At 34.8% G+C, this 18520-nt stretch overlaps 7 protein-coding genes and 1 non-coding gene across 8 annotated transcripts; 3 read left to right on the forward strand and 5 right to left on the reverse strand.

The window, feature by feature from the left end:
- Nucleotides 1-166: 166 nt before the first annotated feature.
- Nucleotides 167-1408, reverse strand: EV154DRAFT_450731 (Homocysteine S-methyltransferase). Its single transcript, XM_051597217.1, has 3 exons — nt 1312-1408; nt 1208-1257; nt 167-1145 (listed from the first exon to the last, which is right to left on the reverse strand). Exons 1-3 carry the CDS (start codon nt 1388-1390, stop codon nt 342-344), a joined length of 933 nt encoding a protein of 310 aa, XP_051453036.1. The 5' UTR covers nt 1391-1408; the 3' UTR covers nt 167-341.
- A 1898-nt stretch (nt 1409-3306) lies between these two features.
- Nucleotides 3307-5571, reverse strand: EV154DRAFT_471745 (Gti1/Pac2 family-domain-containing protein). Its single transcript, XM_051597882.1, has 3 exons — nt 5276-5571; nt 4656-5165; nt 3307-4591 (listed from the first exon to the last, which is right to left on the reverse strand). Exons 1-3 carry the CDS (start codon nt 5439-5441, stop codon nt 3555-3557), a joined length of 1713 nt encoding a protein of 570 aa, XP_051453037.1. The 5' UTR covers nt 5442-5571; the 3' UTR covers nt 3307-3554.
- A 473-nt stretch (nt 5572-6044) lies between these two features.
- Nucleotides 6045-8074, reverse strand: EV154DRAFT_471748 (hsp60-like protein). The gene is made up of 3 exons (XM_051597883.1): nt 7764-8074; nt 7471-7693; nt 6045-7393 (listed from the first exon to the last, which is right to left on the reverse strand). Exons 1-3 carry the CDS (start codon nt 8045-8047, stop codon nt 6179-6181), a joined length of 1722 nt encoding a protein of 573 aa, XP_051453038.1. The 5' UTR covers nt 8048-8074; the 3' UTR covers nt 6045-6178.
- Nucleotides 8075-8721: 647 nt separating this feature from the next.
- Nucleotides 8722-9797, forward strand: EV154DRAFT_575699 (uncharacterized protein; the record flags this gene model as incomplete). The annotated part of the gene is made up of 3 exons (XM_051606460.1): nt 8722-8798; nt 8864-9351; nt 9460-9797. The coding sequence occupies 3 exons, from the start codon at nt 8722-8724 to the stop codon at nt 9795-9797; spliced, it is 903 nt and encodes a 300-aa protein (XP_051453039.1).
- Nucleotides 9798-11828: 2031 nt separating this feature from the next.
- EV154DRAFT_523983 (ubiquitin carboxyl-terminal hydrolase) lies at nt 11829-13697 on the forward strand. Its single transcript, XM_051603163.1, has 7 exons — nt 11829-11976; nt 12076-12169; nt 12240-12345; nt 12438-12557; nt 12621-12682; nt 12743-13003; nt 13068-13697. Exons 1-7 carry the CDS (start codon nt 11880-11882, stop codon nt 13561-13563), a joined length of 1236 nt encoding a protein of 411 aa, XP_051453040.1. The 5' UTR covers nt 11829-11879; the 3' UTR covers nt 13564-13697.
- Nucleotides 13698-14197: 500 nt separating this feature from the next.
- EV154DRAFT_428856 (uncharacterized protein) lies at nt 14198-14386 on the reverse strand (the record flags this gene model as incomplete). Its single annotated transcript, XM_051596438.1, has 1 exon — nt 14198-14386. A coding segment is annotated over one exon (189 nt), but the record flags the coding sequence as incomplete, so codon positions are not given.
- Nucleotides 14387-15407: 1021 nt separating this feature from the next.
- EV154DRAFT_485924 (uncharacterized protein) lies at nt 15408-17209 on the forward strand (the record flags this gene model as incomplete). Its single annotated transcript, XM_051598791.1, has 7 exons — nt 15408-15431; nt 15620-15680; nt 15706-15729; nt 16020-16085; nt 16247-16265; nt 16443-16461; nt 17084-17209. 7 exons carry the CDS (start codon nt 15408-15410, stop codon nt 17207-17209), a joined length of 339 nt encoding a protein of 112 aa, XP_051453042.1.
- A 1202-nt stretch (nt 17210-18411) lies between these two features.
- EV154DRAFT_t111 lies at nt 18412-18485 on the reverse strand. Its single transcript has one exon. It is a non-coding gene; the product is annotated as a tRNA-Arg (tRNA).
- Between the last annotated feature and the right edge of the window lie 35 nt (nt 18486-18520).

Raw genomic sequence — 18520 nt, forward strand, 5'->3', positions numbered from 1 at the left:
TTGTAACTAGAGTTCAAAGGATACAAGAAAAGCCTATCTGGTGCTTGTGAATAAAATTAAAAAAAAAAAAAAAACTAGCCTAAAAATATAACAATACCAAAAGTTTTAAGACTCAGAAAGTCATTTTTTTATATCACTTGGTGTAAGTGATATCATATTTTATTTCCATTGAAACAGTTTATAAAAGAAATATGCATTACAAAACGTGGATGACGCTGACAAAATACTTTAAATGTGTCATTAATCTCTTTCTTTACCAGGTTAAGCATTTAGAAAAATACATGAAACATTTTTTATAAGCTGCATAATTTTTTTAGTGCAGAAACTAAAAAAAAAAAAGTCTAATTTTCCAAAATACTCTTGATATGATTTGGCCCTGTACCACAGCAACCTCCAACAAGAACACGGGGTCCATAGTCTTTCATGCATTGCGCCATCATACACCCAAACGCTTCCTCTGGTAACCTCGAGGTCGAATCCCATTGTCTTGCTACGGCATCCCACGATTCACCTCCATCCGGATAAGCAATCAAGGCTTGTCCTGTCTTCTTCTCGGTATGGTATCCATATACAATAGCCAGTAATGTCTGTACAAACTCGGGTTTCGTGCAATTCACACCCGTCGCGAATATCTCACTACTGTTTACTGCCTCTAATGCCTGCACAACACTTGTGCCATCTGCAATTTGGTCTCCAGATCTACACTGAAACGCTACTGCCACAGGTGGTAATTTTGTCTCTTTCACTACTTCTGCAATGGCCTGCGCCTCCAAATAACTGGGAATCGTCTCAAAGATAATCATATCCACTTTTGTATCACGAGTCGACAAAAAGATATCCAGTCGTTCTTTATGGAAACGCACTAAATCTTGGACAGATACATTACCGTAATCACCTGTGTATTCTGCTCCATTCGCTAACACGGCACCATAGCAACCCATCGAAAGAGCTACTAATTTATTTGAGTTGGGATGTGCCTGATCGTATTCATCACGTGCTTGACAAGCTAATGCAACACTCTTCTGCATGAATCCGATAGCTTGGTCCCTCGTATAACCTGCTTCAGCAAAACCTTGTAAAGAAGCTTGATAACTACAGGTCGTAGCTACTGTCGCCCCCGCTTCATAGTATGATCTATGCACGGACTAAAATAAAAAATGATGGGATTTTAGTTACAAAGGGAGAGGATATTCCTCCTTTTATTTACTTTAATGGCGTCAGGGTCATCCCGAATACATGTGGCAGACCAAAGTTTCCCTGTGATGTCATTGTTAGTTACGTCTGAGGAAATGACATAAGTTGGCAAAGTACCTGATAAGTCTTTTCCAAAAGATCTTTCCAGCTCGGTGGCAAATCCGCCGTCAAGAATTAAGGGAAATTGAAAGCTCATTTTTCAAAAAAAAAAAAAAAAAAAAAAAAAAAGAAGAAGCGGCAACAGATATATAAAGCAGAAAAAAAAAATTGCCCTCGCCTTTTATTAAAAAAAAAAAAAAAAAAAAAAAAAAGTAGATGAGATCCCCTTTTCCCTCCCTCGGTTGTTACTTGTTTTAATTTTATAAAAATGGCGACATTGCATTGCATTTGGATAAGCGACGCATCTATTTTGGATAGGCGACGACATTTAGCAACATTGGACAACATTTTTAAACAAGCGTGCATGCAGGCTTTTATTAATTGATAAATAGTTGATAACACAGTAGAAAGACAAATTAAAAAAAAAAAAGACAGGAGTGTAATTGGTATAATAATTAATTTTTTATTTTTAAAATATTTTTGAAACGGTTAAATGCTCTATTCAAAAAGAAAAGAAGTTAGTTTCAAAAGATACTTTTTTAATCATATGCTAAAATGACCATCAAGAGAATTAAGAGAGTTCACACTCAATTTCATCTTTTTTTTTTTGCAATTGAAAACTATAATCAGATAGTTATACACTTTGTCAGTCATGCGGAGCTCCGTGTTAGCATGGAATGTTTTTATTCATCAGATGAATTTTCAATTGCAATTTTAAAAAAAAAAGTGTTTCCCCCTCGCATTTCTCAAGAAATAAAGAAAAAAAAATGTGAAACTTACCAAAATAATGTAAAAATAAAAAAGAAATTTGATTTTTAAAAAAAAAAGTTTATTTATAAAAAATAATGCATCATCTATAAAAAATTAAAGGATTATTAGTAAACCTTGTAATGTATTCAATAAATCGAATAGAAAATAAAGAAAAAAAAAGAAAAAGTAATAAAAAGAGGATCTTTTTAAATTTTTTTTTTTTTTAAAAAAATTTTATCAGAAAAAAGGGTTGAGCTGCGTGTTTTATCGACAGTTATCATTTCCGACTGGGGCGGCAAAGCATTCATCAGGTTATTTTTTTTTAAAAAAAAGAAAAATAAAATAATAGAACCTCTACTTTTCCTTCTTTTTCTTTTTTTCCTTCCCATTCGATTCTTTTGTGATATTTACCTTTAAAAAACAATTGATAATGAAAAAAAAAAAAAGTAAAAAGAATTACCGCAAATCTTTTGTCATTTATACTTTTTTTTAAAAAATTCTTTTCCACCCTTGTTTAAAATTTAAGCAGTCCGTCCCAACAAAAAAAAAATTTATTGTCTCTATTCTCGGTGACAGCTATTTTTATAGGTTTTTTTTTTTTTTTGGGCTGAGTGTTGTTTTTACGAGAAGTAAACATGACGGAAAATCACTTACTTTGAACAAACCTGCAAAGTCATTCCAAATACAAACACCCGTGATTTTTCTCCTCCCCCAAAAAAAAAGATAAGAGTAACCAGCATCCTTTATTTTTCCTTTGTTTTAACACTAAAAAAAAACCAAACACACACACACACATATTCAACTTCCGTCATAGCAGTAAAACCAACCTTTCGCACTAATTTTTTTTTTTTTTTTTTTTAGTGTATCACGCATAATTCATACGCCACCCGCCTCTCCCGAGCCTTTGTATTAGACATGTGTGTGTGTACGGAAAAAAAAAAGTGGGATTTTTATATGTTGCAGGGTGGTGGGCCTTTTTTTTTTTTTTTTTTCCAAGCTAAAGAATTATTAGTGAAACATTAAAGTGGTTGATATGTTGTCATTATGTTACACATAGGGTACGTATTTCTTTTGCATTGGTGGTCCCATAAAAGTAATTGCTCATTGGTGTATTTGTTTGTGTAAGTTTATTTATTTTGGCAACTTTGATGGTTAGACATGAAAAAACCTTGTGATAAAAAAAAAAAAAATAATAACAATCGCACCATGTTTTGACAAGGCAAAGACAAACTCTGTTTTTTTTTGTAGATCCCCTTTTTTTAGAAAAAAAAAAAAAAAGTACACTATAAAGAGGGAGAATGGGTTATTTTTTTTTATTTTTTTATAACAAAAAAAAAAAAAAAGGGCTGTTGTTGTTTGGGTTGTGTGTATATGTATATATATAAATAAATAAGAAAGAAAAAAAAAAAGGGAAACTAGCAAAAAAAAAGAAATAGACAGAAAATACAAAAGATATAAAAAAGAGAGAAATAGAATAAACGATTCGTCCCCGCTAAAAAAAACCCCTTAATTTATTTCAACATAAGGGGTTCCATTCCGAGTTCCGGTCCATTTTGCGCATCGTCGTACATGGAGGAGGGTTGAGGTTGAACCATTCCGTTTCGAAACATTGGAACAATATTGTTGGTTACAGAAGAGTGGGTATTAGTCAATGATTGTTGTTGCTGATGCTGCTGCTGCTGGTGCTGCTGTTGTTGCTGTTGGTGCTGCTGCTGGTGCTGCTGCTGGTGTTGTTGTTGATGATGTTGCTGCTGTTGCTGTTGTTGTTGTTGTTGCTGCTGCTGCTGCTGTTGTTGAGGTCTTTGGATATAGTAGTTATTATATGTGTTGGGAGAAGATTGATATCCATTATTATTATTTGGAATCGAGGGTAATTTACTGTCATGGTGATAATCTGGATAATTGGACATACCCATAAACAGCTGTGTATTATTATTATTATTATTCACATTCGTGTCCGCTTCGGATTTCACAAGAGGATGGACTGGATTTAATAATTGGCCTATATGTGGGCTAGCCTGATGTTGTTGTTGTTGCTGTTGTTGCTGGCTGGACTCGTCATTTTTCATGCTAGCAGTAGTCGTATCGTCCACCCCGGGTATCATGTGTGGATGAACCACTTGTGGCATCATATCAAAACTACTGTTACGACCCCCATTATACCTCTGGATAGACCCGGACGAGCTAGACGACATACTATAATGTCGAGGTGGCTGCGAGAACGATTGTCGTACAGGTGATAACATGGGTGTATTGGGGGATGAAGTCATACTAGCGGGTGAAGGTAACGGAGGTGGGAAATGATGATGATGAGGATGTTGATGTGGCGCTTGATTGTTACTATGATACATATGGCTGTTGTTGCTACTAGCGGTCGTCGTTGTCGTCGTATGGTTTCCATAATAGTTGTTCATTTTACTACCATCGTCCATCTCCATGCGTTGCCCTAAAGAGGTTGGATACATCACACTTTGATTGACGACAGGCAAAGTGGCGTATTTATTGGATCCTAATGACATACTACGAAAGGGGTGAATGCGTCTATCGTCTAAAAAGAAAAAATGAGTATCCTTATACGTGGCTAAAAAAAAACAACATGAAATATTTTTTACCCGAATACAGATTATCTGTCAAAGTAGCGTCATTTTGATCAAAGGGAGGAGGTTCAACCATGGGAGGAATCCGAAAGTTTTGCTTGATGAGCAAATCAGGCGATATTTCGAGACTTGCTAATTCGGGCACGGAAGAAGGTGTGCGTAATTTACTGGAAATAATATCGTTGGGGAGATAATACGAGATCAAATGTTGAGCCACGCCATGAACAATAATAGACATGGTCTTTTTGATAAGTCCATCCTTACGGAAACGGTACGAATCCGATAGGCTACCCACCAATCGACGCTCACGGTTACGGTCGTTCGACATGGTACACGTCAATACACTTTGGTCCGCACTGTAACTGCGTTGTCGGTTATCCACGCCAGAAGAAGAAGCTGAACCGGCAGAAGAAATGGAAAGTTTCTTGTCACCAGGCACTCGTTTGTCTAATTCACGATAGATCAAAAAGTTACCAAGTATACGAGATGGACTCCATACAAGCCCATCCGTCCATCGTTTGATACCTATTTTAACCCTTTTATTTTTAGTTTCCCAATCTTTGGTCCCTCCCCGCCCATCTTTTTTTTTTTTTTCTTTTTTCCTTTTTTTTTTTTTTTTTTTTTTTTTTTTTTACCTGACTCTCGTTCATCGAAAACAAAAACTGAGCCTGATCGTATCATGCGTCGTTCCTTTTCTTGTAGTCTTCTAGATACTCTAGGAATTAACCCTCTTCTGCATCCTTCAAAAATAAGTAATACATCCTGTGTCGTTTCGATATAACCATGAAATGTTTCTGCCATCTTTCTATTTTTTTTTTTCCAAAGAGAAGAAATAAATAAAATAGAAAGAGGAAAATAAAAATAAAAAAAGGGGGGAGAAAAGAAAAAAGAAAAAGAAAATAAAGAAAAAAAAGAATTTATAACATGTTGGTTGCACACACACATTTCGGCTGTGTAAATAATTTCCCGCTTTTTCAATTGTTTCAGCGTCTTTTCTCTCTCTCTCTGTCTCTCTCTCTCTCTCTCTCTCTCTCTCTCTGGGCAGGGGGTGGTACTATGGCAACTGAGTTCAAATTACCATGACAAACCCAATGTCTGGTAAAACAAAAAAAAAGAGGGGTTGCATGATGAGTAAAAATCATATAAAAACTGTCACCTTCTTTTACTCATCATGTACCACCCAAATTGCTCAAATTCCCCCCGTCAACCCTTTTTTTTTTTTTTTCTGTGCGGGTCGCACAGACCCCTAATCACAGAAAATCAGAATTATTCCTGATACCATCTGATGAGCTTGGGGTTCATCCAAGAGAGAAAAAAGAGCATAAACATTTAATTTAATATCTTGGAAGCGTACAAACAAGACGTGCACGGGCAAAAAAAAAAAAAAAAAAAAAAAAAAAAATTGTGAGAGATGGGGGGGGGTAAATTTGCTTGTGTAACTTTTTTTTTTTTTTTCATTAAAGAGTGTTATTACAGTGTGGATTTTTTTATTTTATACAAATGTGAGGGGGGTAGAGTTGGGGTTGCTTGATATTTATTTACATTCCCATACCACCCATACCGGGCATACCCATGTTGGGCATACCACCAGGTCCGTCCTTTTGAGGAGCATCCACAATCATACACTCAGTTGTGGTCAAAAGAGAAGCAACACCAGAGGCATCCACAAGAGCAGTACGAACAACCTTGGTAGGATCAATAATACCACGTTCAATCATATCGACATATTCATTGGTAGCAGCATCATAACCAAAGTTCATATTACCAGACTTATCTTCCAAAATCTTGCCTGCAACCACAGATCCTTCACCACCAGCATTATCTACAATGGTTCTACAGGGACGTTGGATGGCTTGACGAATAATAGTAATACCCAATTGTTGATCAAAGTTGGCTCCCTTCAAGCTGTTCAAGGAATTGGCGGCCTTCAAAAGGGCAACACCTCCACCAGGGACAATGCCTTCTTCTACAGCAGCACGGGTAGCACAAAGAGCATCATCGAAACGATCCTTCTTCTCACCCACTTCGACCTCAGAGGATCCACCCACACGGATAACGGCAACACCACCAGAGAGCTTAGCAAGACGTTCTTGAAGCTTCTCCTTTTCATAATCGGAAGTGGAGGCATCTTCAATAGCACCACGGATTTGTTCACAACGTTGGGTAATGGCATCCTTGGATCCAGCACCGTTCAAAAAGACAGTATCTTCCTTGGTAATGGTAACAGAACCAGTGGTACCAAAGAGTTCAGGCTCAGCCTTATCCAACTTGATATCAAGTTCATCAGAGAACACAGTAGAATGAGTCAGGACACCAAGATCACCCAAGATGGACTTTCTGTTGTCACCGAAACCAGGAGCCTTGACAGCAGCTACTTGGATTTGACCACGGAGCTTGTTTAAGATACAGGCAGCAAGTGCCTCACCATCCAAATCCTCAGCAACAATCAAGAGAGGACGACGTTGGGTAGCAGAAGCCTCAAGGGCAGGCAAAATATCTTGCAATTGAGAAATCTTCTTTTCAGACAACAAAATCAAGGGCTTTTCAAATTCAACCTTTTGGGTCTTGGTGTCGGTGATGAAATAAGGGGAGATGAAACCACGGTCAAAGCGCATACCTTCAGTGACTTCTAATTCATCATCAATGGTCTTACCAGCCTTGACAGTAATCACACCTTCTTTACCAACACGTTCCATGGCTTGAGCAATCATGGCACCAACGTGCTTATCACCGTTAGCAGAGATAGTAGCAACCTATTTTATATAGTGTATCAGTCCTTTTATCTCTCTCTTCTATATGTCCATCCATTCTATTTATTTATTTATTTTACCTGAGCAATTTCGGCAGAGGTGGTGACAACGCGACTGTTGGTCTTCAAGAATTCAAGAACATGATCGACGGCGAGTTGAGTACCACGACGAAGATCCAAAGGATTACAACCGGCAGCAACATTCTTTACACCTTCGGTGAAAATAGCACGAGCTAAAACAGTAGCGGTGGTAGTACCATCACCAGCAATATCGTTTGTCTTGCTAGCAACATCTTGCACAAGTCTAATTGTTTTTTTTTTTACATCAATATAGAATTCTCACGGTTTTTTTTTTTTTCTGTTTTTTATTTTACCTGGCACCCAAGTTTTCAAACTTGTCTTCTAAAACAATGGACTTGGCAACAGTGACACCATCCTTGGTAATCTTGGGAGAACCATAAGGTTGCTCAATAAGCACGTTACGACCTTTGGGACCCAAAGTGACAGCCACGGCCTTAGCAAGAATATCGACACCGCGCAAAAGACCAGCGCGACCTTCGACACCAAATCGAATTTCCTTGTGGCTAGAATAAAGACGGGAAAGAATACCAGTACCACGACGAGGTGTTTGAAGAGCTTTAGCAGCAAGTCTATTCATTTTTTTGAGGGTAGGAAATAAAAAAGTTGAAGAAAAATAAAAAGAATTGTGGGCAAGAGGGGGCCTGAAATAAATTAAAAACCGGTTGAATCCACAGTCACAAACAAAATCTTTCCCCCCGTTCTAAACATTTCTCCGGCCGGAACTGACTTTCCACATCTTTCTTTTTTTTTTTTTACCGTGTGAAAAAAAAAAAAAGATCCAAACAGACAGCGTATCGATGTAATGAACATATTCTGCATGACTTCTGTGATAAATAATCTAGGGGTCATGTCTCCTATTCTACATATACTTGGTAAAATGCCAAATTTAATGGCAGATGGTACATGTGCATTGATTTATAATCTCCCCTGATTTTCCTTGCTTTTCTCACGCGTTGAAGTGTACAATCATATAAAGTGTGGGGAAAAAAAAGTAAGTCTTGTCGATCCCCTTATTTAGTCATGACCACAAACAAATAAAGATATTTCCATTTCTTAGGTTTCGCATATAAAATTAATACCTTGTTCGATTTTTTATATTTCCATTTATTAGGTTTCGCATAAAAAAAGGTTTCGACGTAAAAATTTGAGCCCATGGTTATTTTCAATTATATATATGAAATTTAAGCTTTCTTCAATTATTACCTTTCTTTTTTTATTCTTTCACTGTTCTTTACATCCTCCCCTTCATAAATGTCTATGCTTGATATCGTAGACTGTGTATCATCACCCTTCTTAAAGACCATCGCTGGACTTCAGAATACTGAATTGTGAGTTTCTTCTTTTTTTTTTTTTATCCTGCAGTGCATAGACCCTAATTTATTCCCTAATCTAGAATCACCTCACCCAGTCCTTACTCTAAATTAGATAGCTTTGATCAAAAGCAAGAGCTTGAAAAGGAGTTTTGTCGAGACTTTTCCTGTTGTGGACTGAATCTCGGTAATTTACATCAATTACTAGAACACTATGAGGAATATCATTTATTTCGTACCAACACCACAGAAGAGGATGAGCGTCGCTTTACTTGCTCACCACCATCCGAAGAAGAAATGAACCTGTCTCAACCCATGCAACTCGCTCAATTAGCAAACACCTCCACCAAGGAACATTTGACAAAATCAGATTTAAATATGCTCGAAAATGCTCAAAAGTATGCTTCAAAACGTTCCGTCCAGACTTTAGATTCCATCGTCGATGGCTTAAATACACCTAGTCTCAGTCCCAGTGAAAGCTCCGAACCCTTTTTTGATGAGGATCTATCGGATTCAGGTAGTTGGATACGAAGAGCCAATATGATTATTTCTTCTACCAACAGCAATGACGGTAATATTCTCTTTTTTTTTTAAGTAGACAGAGAGAAAATGCCCTTTTTTTTTCTTTTCTTTGAATTTTTAATCACACATATACACTCTCTCTCCCTCTTTCAACTAGATCTGTCAGATAAACCTTATCGGTGTCATATCGAAGATTGTGACAAGGCATATAAGAACGCGAACGGATTAAAATATCACCGCTTACACGGTCATTGTCCACCGACCGATAGCAACGACTTGTTGGATGCCAATAAACCTTACACTTGTTCCTTGGGCGTCTGTCGTAAACGTTATAAGAACCTGAACGGTTTAAAATATCATATTGAACATACTCACATGTCCAAACTCCATAATTTAAGTCCTGCTGATATTTGGATGAGAGACTGTAAAGGTCGAAAAAGGCGCTTTTCCTCATCCTCGTCGTCATCCGCTTTATCAACAGACTCTTTGTCATAAATAAACACATACACACACAATAAGGGTTCCGTTTTTTTTTTTTTTTTTTTTTTTTTTTTTCTCACACACATCGTGTATTGTACAAACAGGACAAAACTTTATTCGGTCACTGATTTGACATCGCCTTACCGCATCATTTAGGCTTTAATGACTCTGCACATAACTGATAATCTCTTGTCGCCATTCACGACGCCGGAGATTATTCAATTGATATCAAAAACCTCTTGGTCTTTGCATACATGTTTATGTCTTTTTTTTTTTCGGACCAGAGTTCTTCTTAAGATCTTACCATTTCAACTTAAGCTTGTCTCACAACAATAGGTGAATGAGAGTTGAACCCTGACAAAAATCCAGACTATTGCTTCGTGGATAAAATGCAACAAAAAAATAATTGAGAATGCTCCAAATAAGCTTGTGTTTTCTTTTAATTCACTCTTATTCCAGAAAGTTTCTGCTTATTGAATAATTTTTCTACGATCTTGAGCTTTGAGTTGGTATCCAAAGTATAGAGATGTAGATTCCTTTTCAGTGTAATATCTTTTATCACTACTGTTCTTTTTTTATTTCTTTTAAATGTATCAAAAGAATCCAAAATTATGTGCGAAAAAATAAAAAGGTGTAACTCATGAGATATAAAAACCAGCTGAAATGATTTAAATGCTTTAAAAAAATGAGAGTTATATACGCATGCAATAGGGTACTTATCCGTTCCCTTCAATATCATGATATATTTTCTATTGATGCATTTTCCTCCTACTTTAGCAGTATACCTATTTAATGATAATTTATGAAATTAGTGTATAGCACAATCGTTCAATGCAACCCAACATGTGGTATCCTATGGGACTTTTTTTTTTCTTGGAACGCTAAAAAATGTGTTGCTTGTGCTCCTTCGTATACATTTGGCACCCAAATTGAGAGCAGAAAAATCGACCCTGACACCAATCCTACTTCATGACTCAGCAAGTTATTGAAACTGAGGATAACTCGACGGAGAAAAATTCGATGATAGCGATATAAATAGCCGCCGTTTGAAAAAGTTAAAAGCATTGTGTCAAGGGTCTATTACTCAAGTGCTATGGTTCTAAATTTTTTGAGCATCAAGCTTCTAGCTTTTTAAGTCATGCTTCAAGTTCAAAGGAACTAGAGGTGTATGTTCTTAAACGCTGTTAATTTTCTGTTAATATATATACACACAATAAATCCTATGACTATTTAGCATCATTGCCAGATTGTCATTCATGTTAATGTACAACGATATATTCCACTGTACAGTCTAGATGCTAAATTTCGAAAGAAGCTGTCACCTTTAAAGAACATATAGACTATCATTTCACTCAAGTTGAACACGTCACTCAAGATAAAGAAACCAATGAATTTATATAACTTTGGTGACGCCAAGTAGCAACCGAGTCAAAAAAAAAAAAAAAAAAGGCTGCTTTTGGTTTATTTTTCTTCACATTACACAAATTTTAAACACTTTTTCACTAATTTTTGCATAAAACATGATGGTCCCTTTCTGGCTGCGAGTAATGGGGATTTAAAACAATTCAAACGGAGACCTTACGTAATAGCTCACCCAAAAAGGCAGGAGAGAGAATGTCATTATAGCTAATACTGTTGACACAAAGCACTCTTAAATGATGCAGCAATCCGGAGTTAATGCTTGACAACGGGATCAACAGGAATTGTATGGCAATAAGAAAATTTTTATTTTGATTGCAAAATAACGTTCGTGATTTAAAGAAAAAGTGGATAAAGAAAGACATGTCTAACTCATTGACAACGACTCAGAAGAAATATAGTTTCCCAGCTTTGCAAAGAAATACTATCAGTGAAAGCAAGAAATATTTAGCTTAACACTCAGAGGTACAAAATATAAGCTATAGAACGACAAATGATGCTTTATGACACCATAGGTGCAAACCTGCAAAATGCGGTTACGATTTGACGGAGATAATAATTTGCATTGATGAAAAACAAGATCAAATTGTGACGGCGCTTTATTTGTTTAAAATGTATTTTTTTTAATTTTTTTTTTTTTGATTTTTTTAAGCATACTTTTCTTGAATTTACTGTGCAATGATTCAACAACGAAAAAACGCAATGAACACCGAGCTTTCTGGTTTAAACCGAACAGCCGATAAAAACTACTGGGGTTTAGTAACTTCAGATCCAGGTAAACATATAACCTTTATGCTTGAGAAGGTCATGACATTCGATTAAAGGGTTCCACTTTTATGTTGTTTTTATCTTTCTTTTTTTTTAAAAAAAAAAGACGTCTTTAACGACATGCTTAAAGAATATGGTGTTAAAGACACTAAAGCAGAAGAATTGTTTTCACTTGACTTTGAGAACTTGGAGGATGAAGGGTACTTAAGATATCTTCCTTTTTTTTTTATTGCCACAACTAAACTTTTTTTTTTTTTCATAAAAAAAAAGTCCTGTCCATGGCTTGATTGTCATAACTGAGTTTACAGAAGAACCTTTAATTGAGGGTTATGACAAAGTCGATGAGGATGAGGATGATATCATCTTTAGTGCACAAGTATGTATCTTTGTTTTCTTCTAGAAAAAAAAAAAAAAAAAAAAAAAAAAAAAAAAAAAAAAAAAACCTGCACAAATTAACATTGTCATCAGGTAGTTACAAATGCTTGTGGCACATTGGCTCTTATCGGAGTCTTATTAAATGCAGATATATCAGAGAGAGGTGAAATTCTCAACAATTTCTTGGAATTCACAAGAGGATTCTCTCCTATTGTAATATATTAAAAAAAAAACTCTCATGATATAACGTGTATTAATTTTTTTTTTTTTTTTTAGAATCGCGGTCTTTGTTTGGGTAACTCTGATGAAATCAGACGCATTCATAATGCTTATGCCCCGTAAGTAATGCTTCGCATATACACATACTTAAATCAGTTAACTTATATATATGCATGTAGCGCTCATCAAATTGCTGATGAATTATTGACCAATAACACTGCCGCCACCGTTACTACTGCTGCTGCCGCCGATTCAGACGAAGAGGGTGACTCTATGAAATATGAAACTGATTATCATTATGTGACCTATATCTTCAAGAACGGATTCCTTTGGGAAATGAATGGTCTTGACAATCGACCTAAAAAAATTTGTCCATGTACGAAACAGGACTGGCTTACGAAGGCTGAGCCCAGCGTTCAAAGAAGAATGGCCGATAAGACGTAAATAATTGTTTAGTTTTTTATTTGCTCATTGTGATTGTATACTTACCCTCCTATATCATAGAAATGCCTCGATCATAGCCATCAAGCATGATCCCTTATCTTCCTTGGTTGCAGAGAACGCTTTGTTGAAGACCAATTTAACGAAATTCGACAAGGTCTTCAAATCAAAAGTCCCAATCAAGAAGGCAACATTGGTAAACTATGCAACGCAATTCAAGGCTGACACAAGTCCAGATGCAGCCAATCATGAGGCTATAAAAACCGTTTGGGACGATCTGGTCAATGGTAATACACCGGTCAAGCCAAGAGTGAACATGCTTCGAGAGAGACAAAGCCAACTTGAATCAAGAATCAAGATGGAGGAAGAAAATCGCTTGATTTCTAGCCAAAACATTTGCCGACAAAAGTTCGATTACTTCCCATTCTTAACATCGCTCATCAGTAAAGCTTACAAACGTAAATTGCTCGACGATGATGAATCTGAGGAGGAACTTGAAAAGTTACCCACCCCACCAAAAAAACGAAAAAACAATAAGAATCAGCCCATCAAAGCTTGAAAAAGATTCGTTTTTCTTACCACCTACTGATACCACTACTTATATTACCAATACCAATACCCATACCTTCACATCACAACCTAAATTTGATTGTAAAATCATCTTTGTTCTAAAAAAAAAAAAAAAAACCGTAGGTTGTAAACCTAAATTTGATTATAAAATCATTTTTGTTTTAAAAAAAAAAAAAAAAAAATCCGTAGGTTGTAATTTTCTAATAATAAAAAAAATAATGAAATAAGGATCGTAATAATGTGACGGATGTTTGTAAAGAGAGTGTAAGGGTGTTGGTTGATAGAGTGTAGAGTAAACACCAACCGATAAATCAAATCTTAAAAAAAAAAAGTTCAGACGAGTCAAAATTGGGTGTTCAATCATTTTAAGACGGGTCTTACTTGGATTAAATAACTAAAGCGACAACTTTGGTAGTAAGTCATTGTCTGTCGACTAAACAAAGTTGGTCAGTCTTCCTCAAATAGATCAGTATTTTTTTTTAAAAAAAGTCTAAAGTTGCAGACAGATCTTTATTTCACATTTTCCCTGATACAGTACCAGGCGTATTCTCTATTTTTCTGTGGCAAACAATATTTTTACACCTGATAAATGATTAAATAATATGTTATCAATATTTAGATTTTTAAATTAATGTCGCATACCGCATCCATGACATGTAATGGTCAGCGTTTCTCATCTTTGACATGGTCTCGGATTTACAAAAAGATGATGTTTTGTACTCGTCAATTAAATATAGTTTAAATCCGTTATTCTTTAACATAACACTTAAGCCTTCACTCCTGTTTGGGTCTTGATACCTGCCGTTTGGTGCGACCAATTTCTAAGCATCAGCGTTTAGTTGGACCCAAACTTATTATTCAGCTTCCTAACTAATTGAACATCATTTTTATCAAGGTAAAATTTGCTAGAAAACTTTAGCTTACGGGAACGCTTTTCTTAGGGACAGACAAATTTTCCTTAGGGACAACTGGGGTGCGCATGGTCGAAATGTCCGATTATGATACTTTAATAGACAACCAAAGGTCAATATAATATATCGTCTTGAACTATATAAAATTTATTACAACCAGCATATGTTAAACCAGTATGTGTGTGTTATGCTTACTTTCAGCTTCTCATTTGGCCCATAGCTTGAAAATTATGTTTAAGACTAGGATCAAACGAGCTCAAAGGCGAAAGGGTGTTGATAGAATTGTCAAAACAAGTGTAAATTGTTCGTAATTTTTACATTGTTCCTGATGGTATATTCTTGTTTCCAGGTCTAAAAGACAGCCAAATCACAGATATTACGTGCACTTTGGCCGTCCCTAAGAAAAGCATTTTTTTTTTAAAAAATTGAGTCATCTTAAAGACCACTCTCTGGAATCTCTCTTTTTTTTTTTTAATGGCTTGCTTCACCTGGTTTTATGGCTGATAATTCTCTTTTCGGATGACTGATTTGATGGCTTTTTTAGTAAACCCATTTCCTTTTAATTTCCTACAAATATTTTCTGCTTTTTTATCCTTTTTTTAACAACCTGTTTACGAAACTGCGTAATCTATTTTTGAAACGCGCCTTATGGTCATCAAAATACTCTTTCTGCACAGCCGCGGACTCGGTAGTGGGAACATGCGGATAAAATACACAACCATCGGCATGTAGTTTTTTATTTTATTTTTCTTCCTTTCCTATTTTCTTTTACAAGCATTGCCAATTAATACATCTGAATTAATAAAAATAGTAATCACTCCAGTAGATGAATTGTTGAAAAGAATATAATTACAACAAAAATTGTCTACGCATTACAGAGAAAGATACGACTAACTTACAAATCAGGTAAAGAACCAGCAGGATGATGATCAACCTTCTGATTATAGTCAGTTTAAGGCAAAATAAGCTTTAAAAGAAGAATATAACTTTTCTTTGCCCAATAAGAAGCAAATCCGTAGAAAACGGGTGATGTGCTTCTACAAAAAAGTGTTACAATTAACCACTGTAGAAGATATTTTAGCGTAATTAACACTTTAAACAATTTGCTATAAATTAATAAATTTGTTCATTTAGTTTTTCTCCCTTTCTTTTGCTTATAACTTTTTTAAGGCTGCCTTGAATTCTGCTTCGTGTTGTAAGTGCTGTTATTTAAGTAATAGATACCGTTAAATTATACAAACAAGGTAAGTATGACATACGAAATTTAGATTATTATCATGTCATTACGCTTTAAAGTACCAAGAATTTGTGTGTTCACATCTGTCATATGCTGAAGGCAATTATCACTTGGATATCCAATAAGATATTTCTAAAGAGTTGTATAGATGTCGAGCCGTCTATGAACTTGAACAGCAAGTTTGGGCTGTGAAAATTTTTCTATTAGGCTATATTTTTTTTTTTTTGGCTAATAAAATGATTTGGTCTATATATTGCTACATCTCATGGGACTCTCGAATTTTATCTGTATACATAGGCGGCTGTTTGGCTACTATGATGTTAACTGGGCCCGTTAACAGTAAGTGCAAGAAATATTACGTAGGTAAGTTTACCTTTCCAATTTGGAGATGATATGTACATAAATTGATTTTAAAGTAAGATACAAAATAAAAATTATATAAAATAAAAATGTTTTATTATTATATAATGTATTTCTTAATTGCACAACAGTATAAAGGTCCATCATCATCAATGATAATATAGTTTTAAGTGATGCAATAACGTAAGTACTACGTTTTGAGTGAAATGACGCTATATTGTGGTTAAAAGACGCAGCAGGTGGAACTTAGTAGCTACCGGAAGTAGTATAATTATCCAATATGCGGGAAATCCACAACATTAGGTGATATAAATACGCAATATGTGGTAAAACCCACAACATTATGTGGTATAATTTTAGAGTTTTATCACCTGAGGTGGTAAGTATGGTAAAAAACCGCAACCTTAGGTGGTATAAAATGGACGTTTTTATCACTTAAGGTTACGGGTTTTAACTATATGTTGTGGGTTTCTACCACATAGTCCGCCACTGTGGTAGGGGAAGTTGTATAATATAAAAATAATCAATTACTTCATTGCAGCAGAGTTGTTTTAGTCTATTTTTACTGTTACGGAACGCAAGCTTTATTTGTTTACTTTTTTTTTTTCATATAAATACCTGAGGAATTGAGCGCGAGTAAGGGCTCTTTATCTATTTCCTTACTTATAATAGTGCTCGATTTCTGCAGCGCCGTTAAGTCTAACATTTCAATTAATAGATCATTGAGGAGATCTTTTTATTTCCCCGCAACATTTACCTAAATAAAAATATACGTTTTATTTCAATACTTTACCGTACTATTTTATCAAATACCACACTTACTTTTGTTTTATTTTTGTTTTATTTATTTTACTTTACTCAAACACCACAAGACTTACAAGTATCTTTCTAAATCGAGAACGGCTTATTTTATTATCGGTCATTACAGAATTCGGATTTAAGAAATAGAGGGATCTAAGATGATATAGGTAAGCCTACCTGTATATATATAATTTTGACAGACATTTGAAATTATAAATGATTTTAGCATGGAATATGTCTGCATGTTGGTAATCGGTCATAACAATGAACTGCAAATAAATGATGTTAATGCTTTTATAAGCAACATGTGTTATAAACAAATTTAAAAAAACGGAATAAAACAATAAAAAGAAAACAGCGATCTATCTTATTCCAGCAAAATTCAAAAGAATGACTAAGGAGCATCATCAAAATCTGTTACGAGTATTTACATTATTCTTTGTTTACGAATCTTATAATTATTATGTAACCTGCTTATTTGTGGGAAAGCTTATTCTGTTAATTGAAGGTCAATTTTAGAATCTCTATAATGCGGCATCTTTGATTTTTAGTAGTCCTATCCTATAGTTCAGTGCTCAATCATTTTTAAAATGGCTTAATTTAGAAATCTCATTTCATTTTGTCTGAAAAAATAATTGCACATCAATCCGAAAATACCTTTTATTTGCATGAAAACTATTTTTAAGTTTAAAAGCTTTGTTACAATGCGGATTTCCAACAGCTATTTTTTTTTTGACTTCAAACCTAAAATTTATACTCAACCAAATTTATTTTCTATTAAGCTAACTTTTAGCATTGTGTTGCAACAGCTTATAACCTTTTCCTTTTCTATTTTAAATTCATTAGTTATTATATTATTAGTTATCTATTATCCGTTTGTTCAAGGATATCGTTACCGATTCTTGCGACAACATACAACTATATAAACCCATAAAAACTTTATACTTAAATAAACCATTCAATTTTTTATCTAATATATTAAACTTATAAACTCTTACCATATCTTGCCTGTCAATACTTATATCTAACATATAAACTGGCTTATTATATATCTGTCTCTCTAGAAAATTGAAGCCTAGTCTCTTTTCTTTTCTTTGTATCTTTATTTCAAATCTTTTAATTCTAGTTATCTTTACTGGTTCGTTACCATATATATCTATCAAGTATTTATATTAAACAACGTGGTGCTCACTTAAGAACTGAAATATATATCATTATTTATATTATTGCTCTATCTAACTCATAACCTCTGCCAATAAAACATCACAATCACTATCCAGATTGTGTCGTGATCGTTCTTAGTTATAAGTTAATTATGAATAGAAGATAAAAGATGCTTTATTATATTTTAGGATTTGTGATTAATTTATATTATTGAAAGTAGTACAAAAGATAGTACGACAATTGTATCAGCTTCTTGTTTTATAAAAAAAAGTAGAATTGGAACCAGCCCAAGAAAATTAATACCTAAAAATAACCTGACCAGAAACTCGGTAACATTTTCAGATTTCGAAAAAAATATGACATGAACCCATGGCGGGGGTCGAACCCGCAATCTTTAGTTTAGAAGACTAACGCGTTATCCAATTACGCTACACGGGCTTGCTATATTTTGATGCGTGCGCAGTTTGGTAATG

Source organism: Mucor mucedo (genome assembly GCF_025094135.1).
Source record: "Mucor mucedo strain NRRL 3635 chromosome Unknown EV154scaffold_126, whole genome shotgun sequence".
Classification (NCBI taxonomy): domain Eukaryota; kingdom Fungi; phylum Mucoromycota; class Mucoromycetes; order Mucorales; family Mucoraceae; genus Mucor; species Mucor mucedo.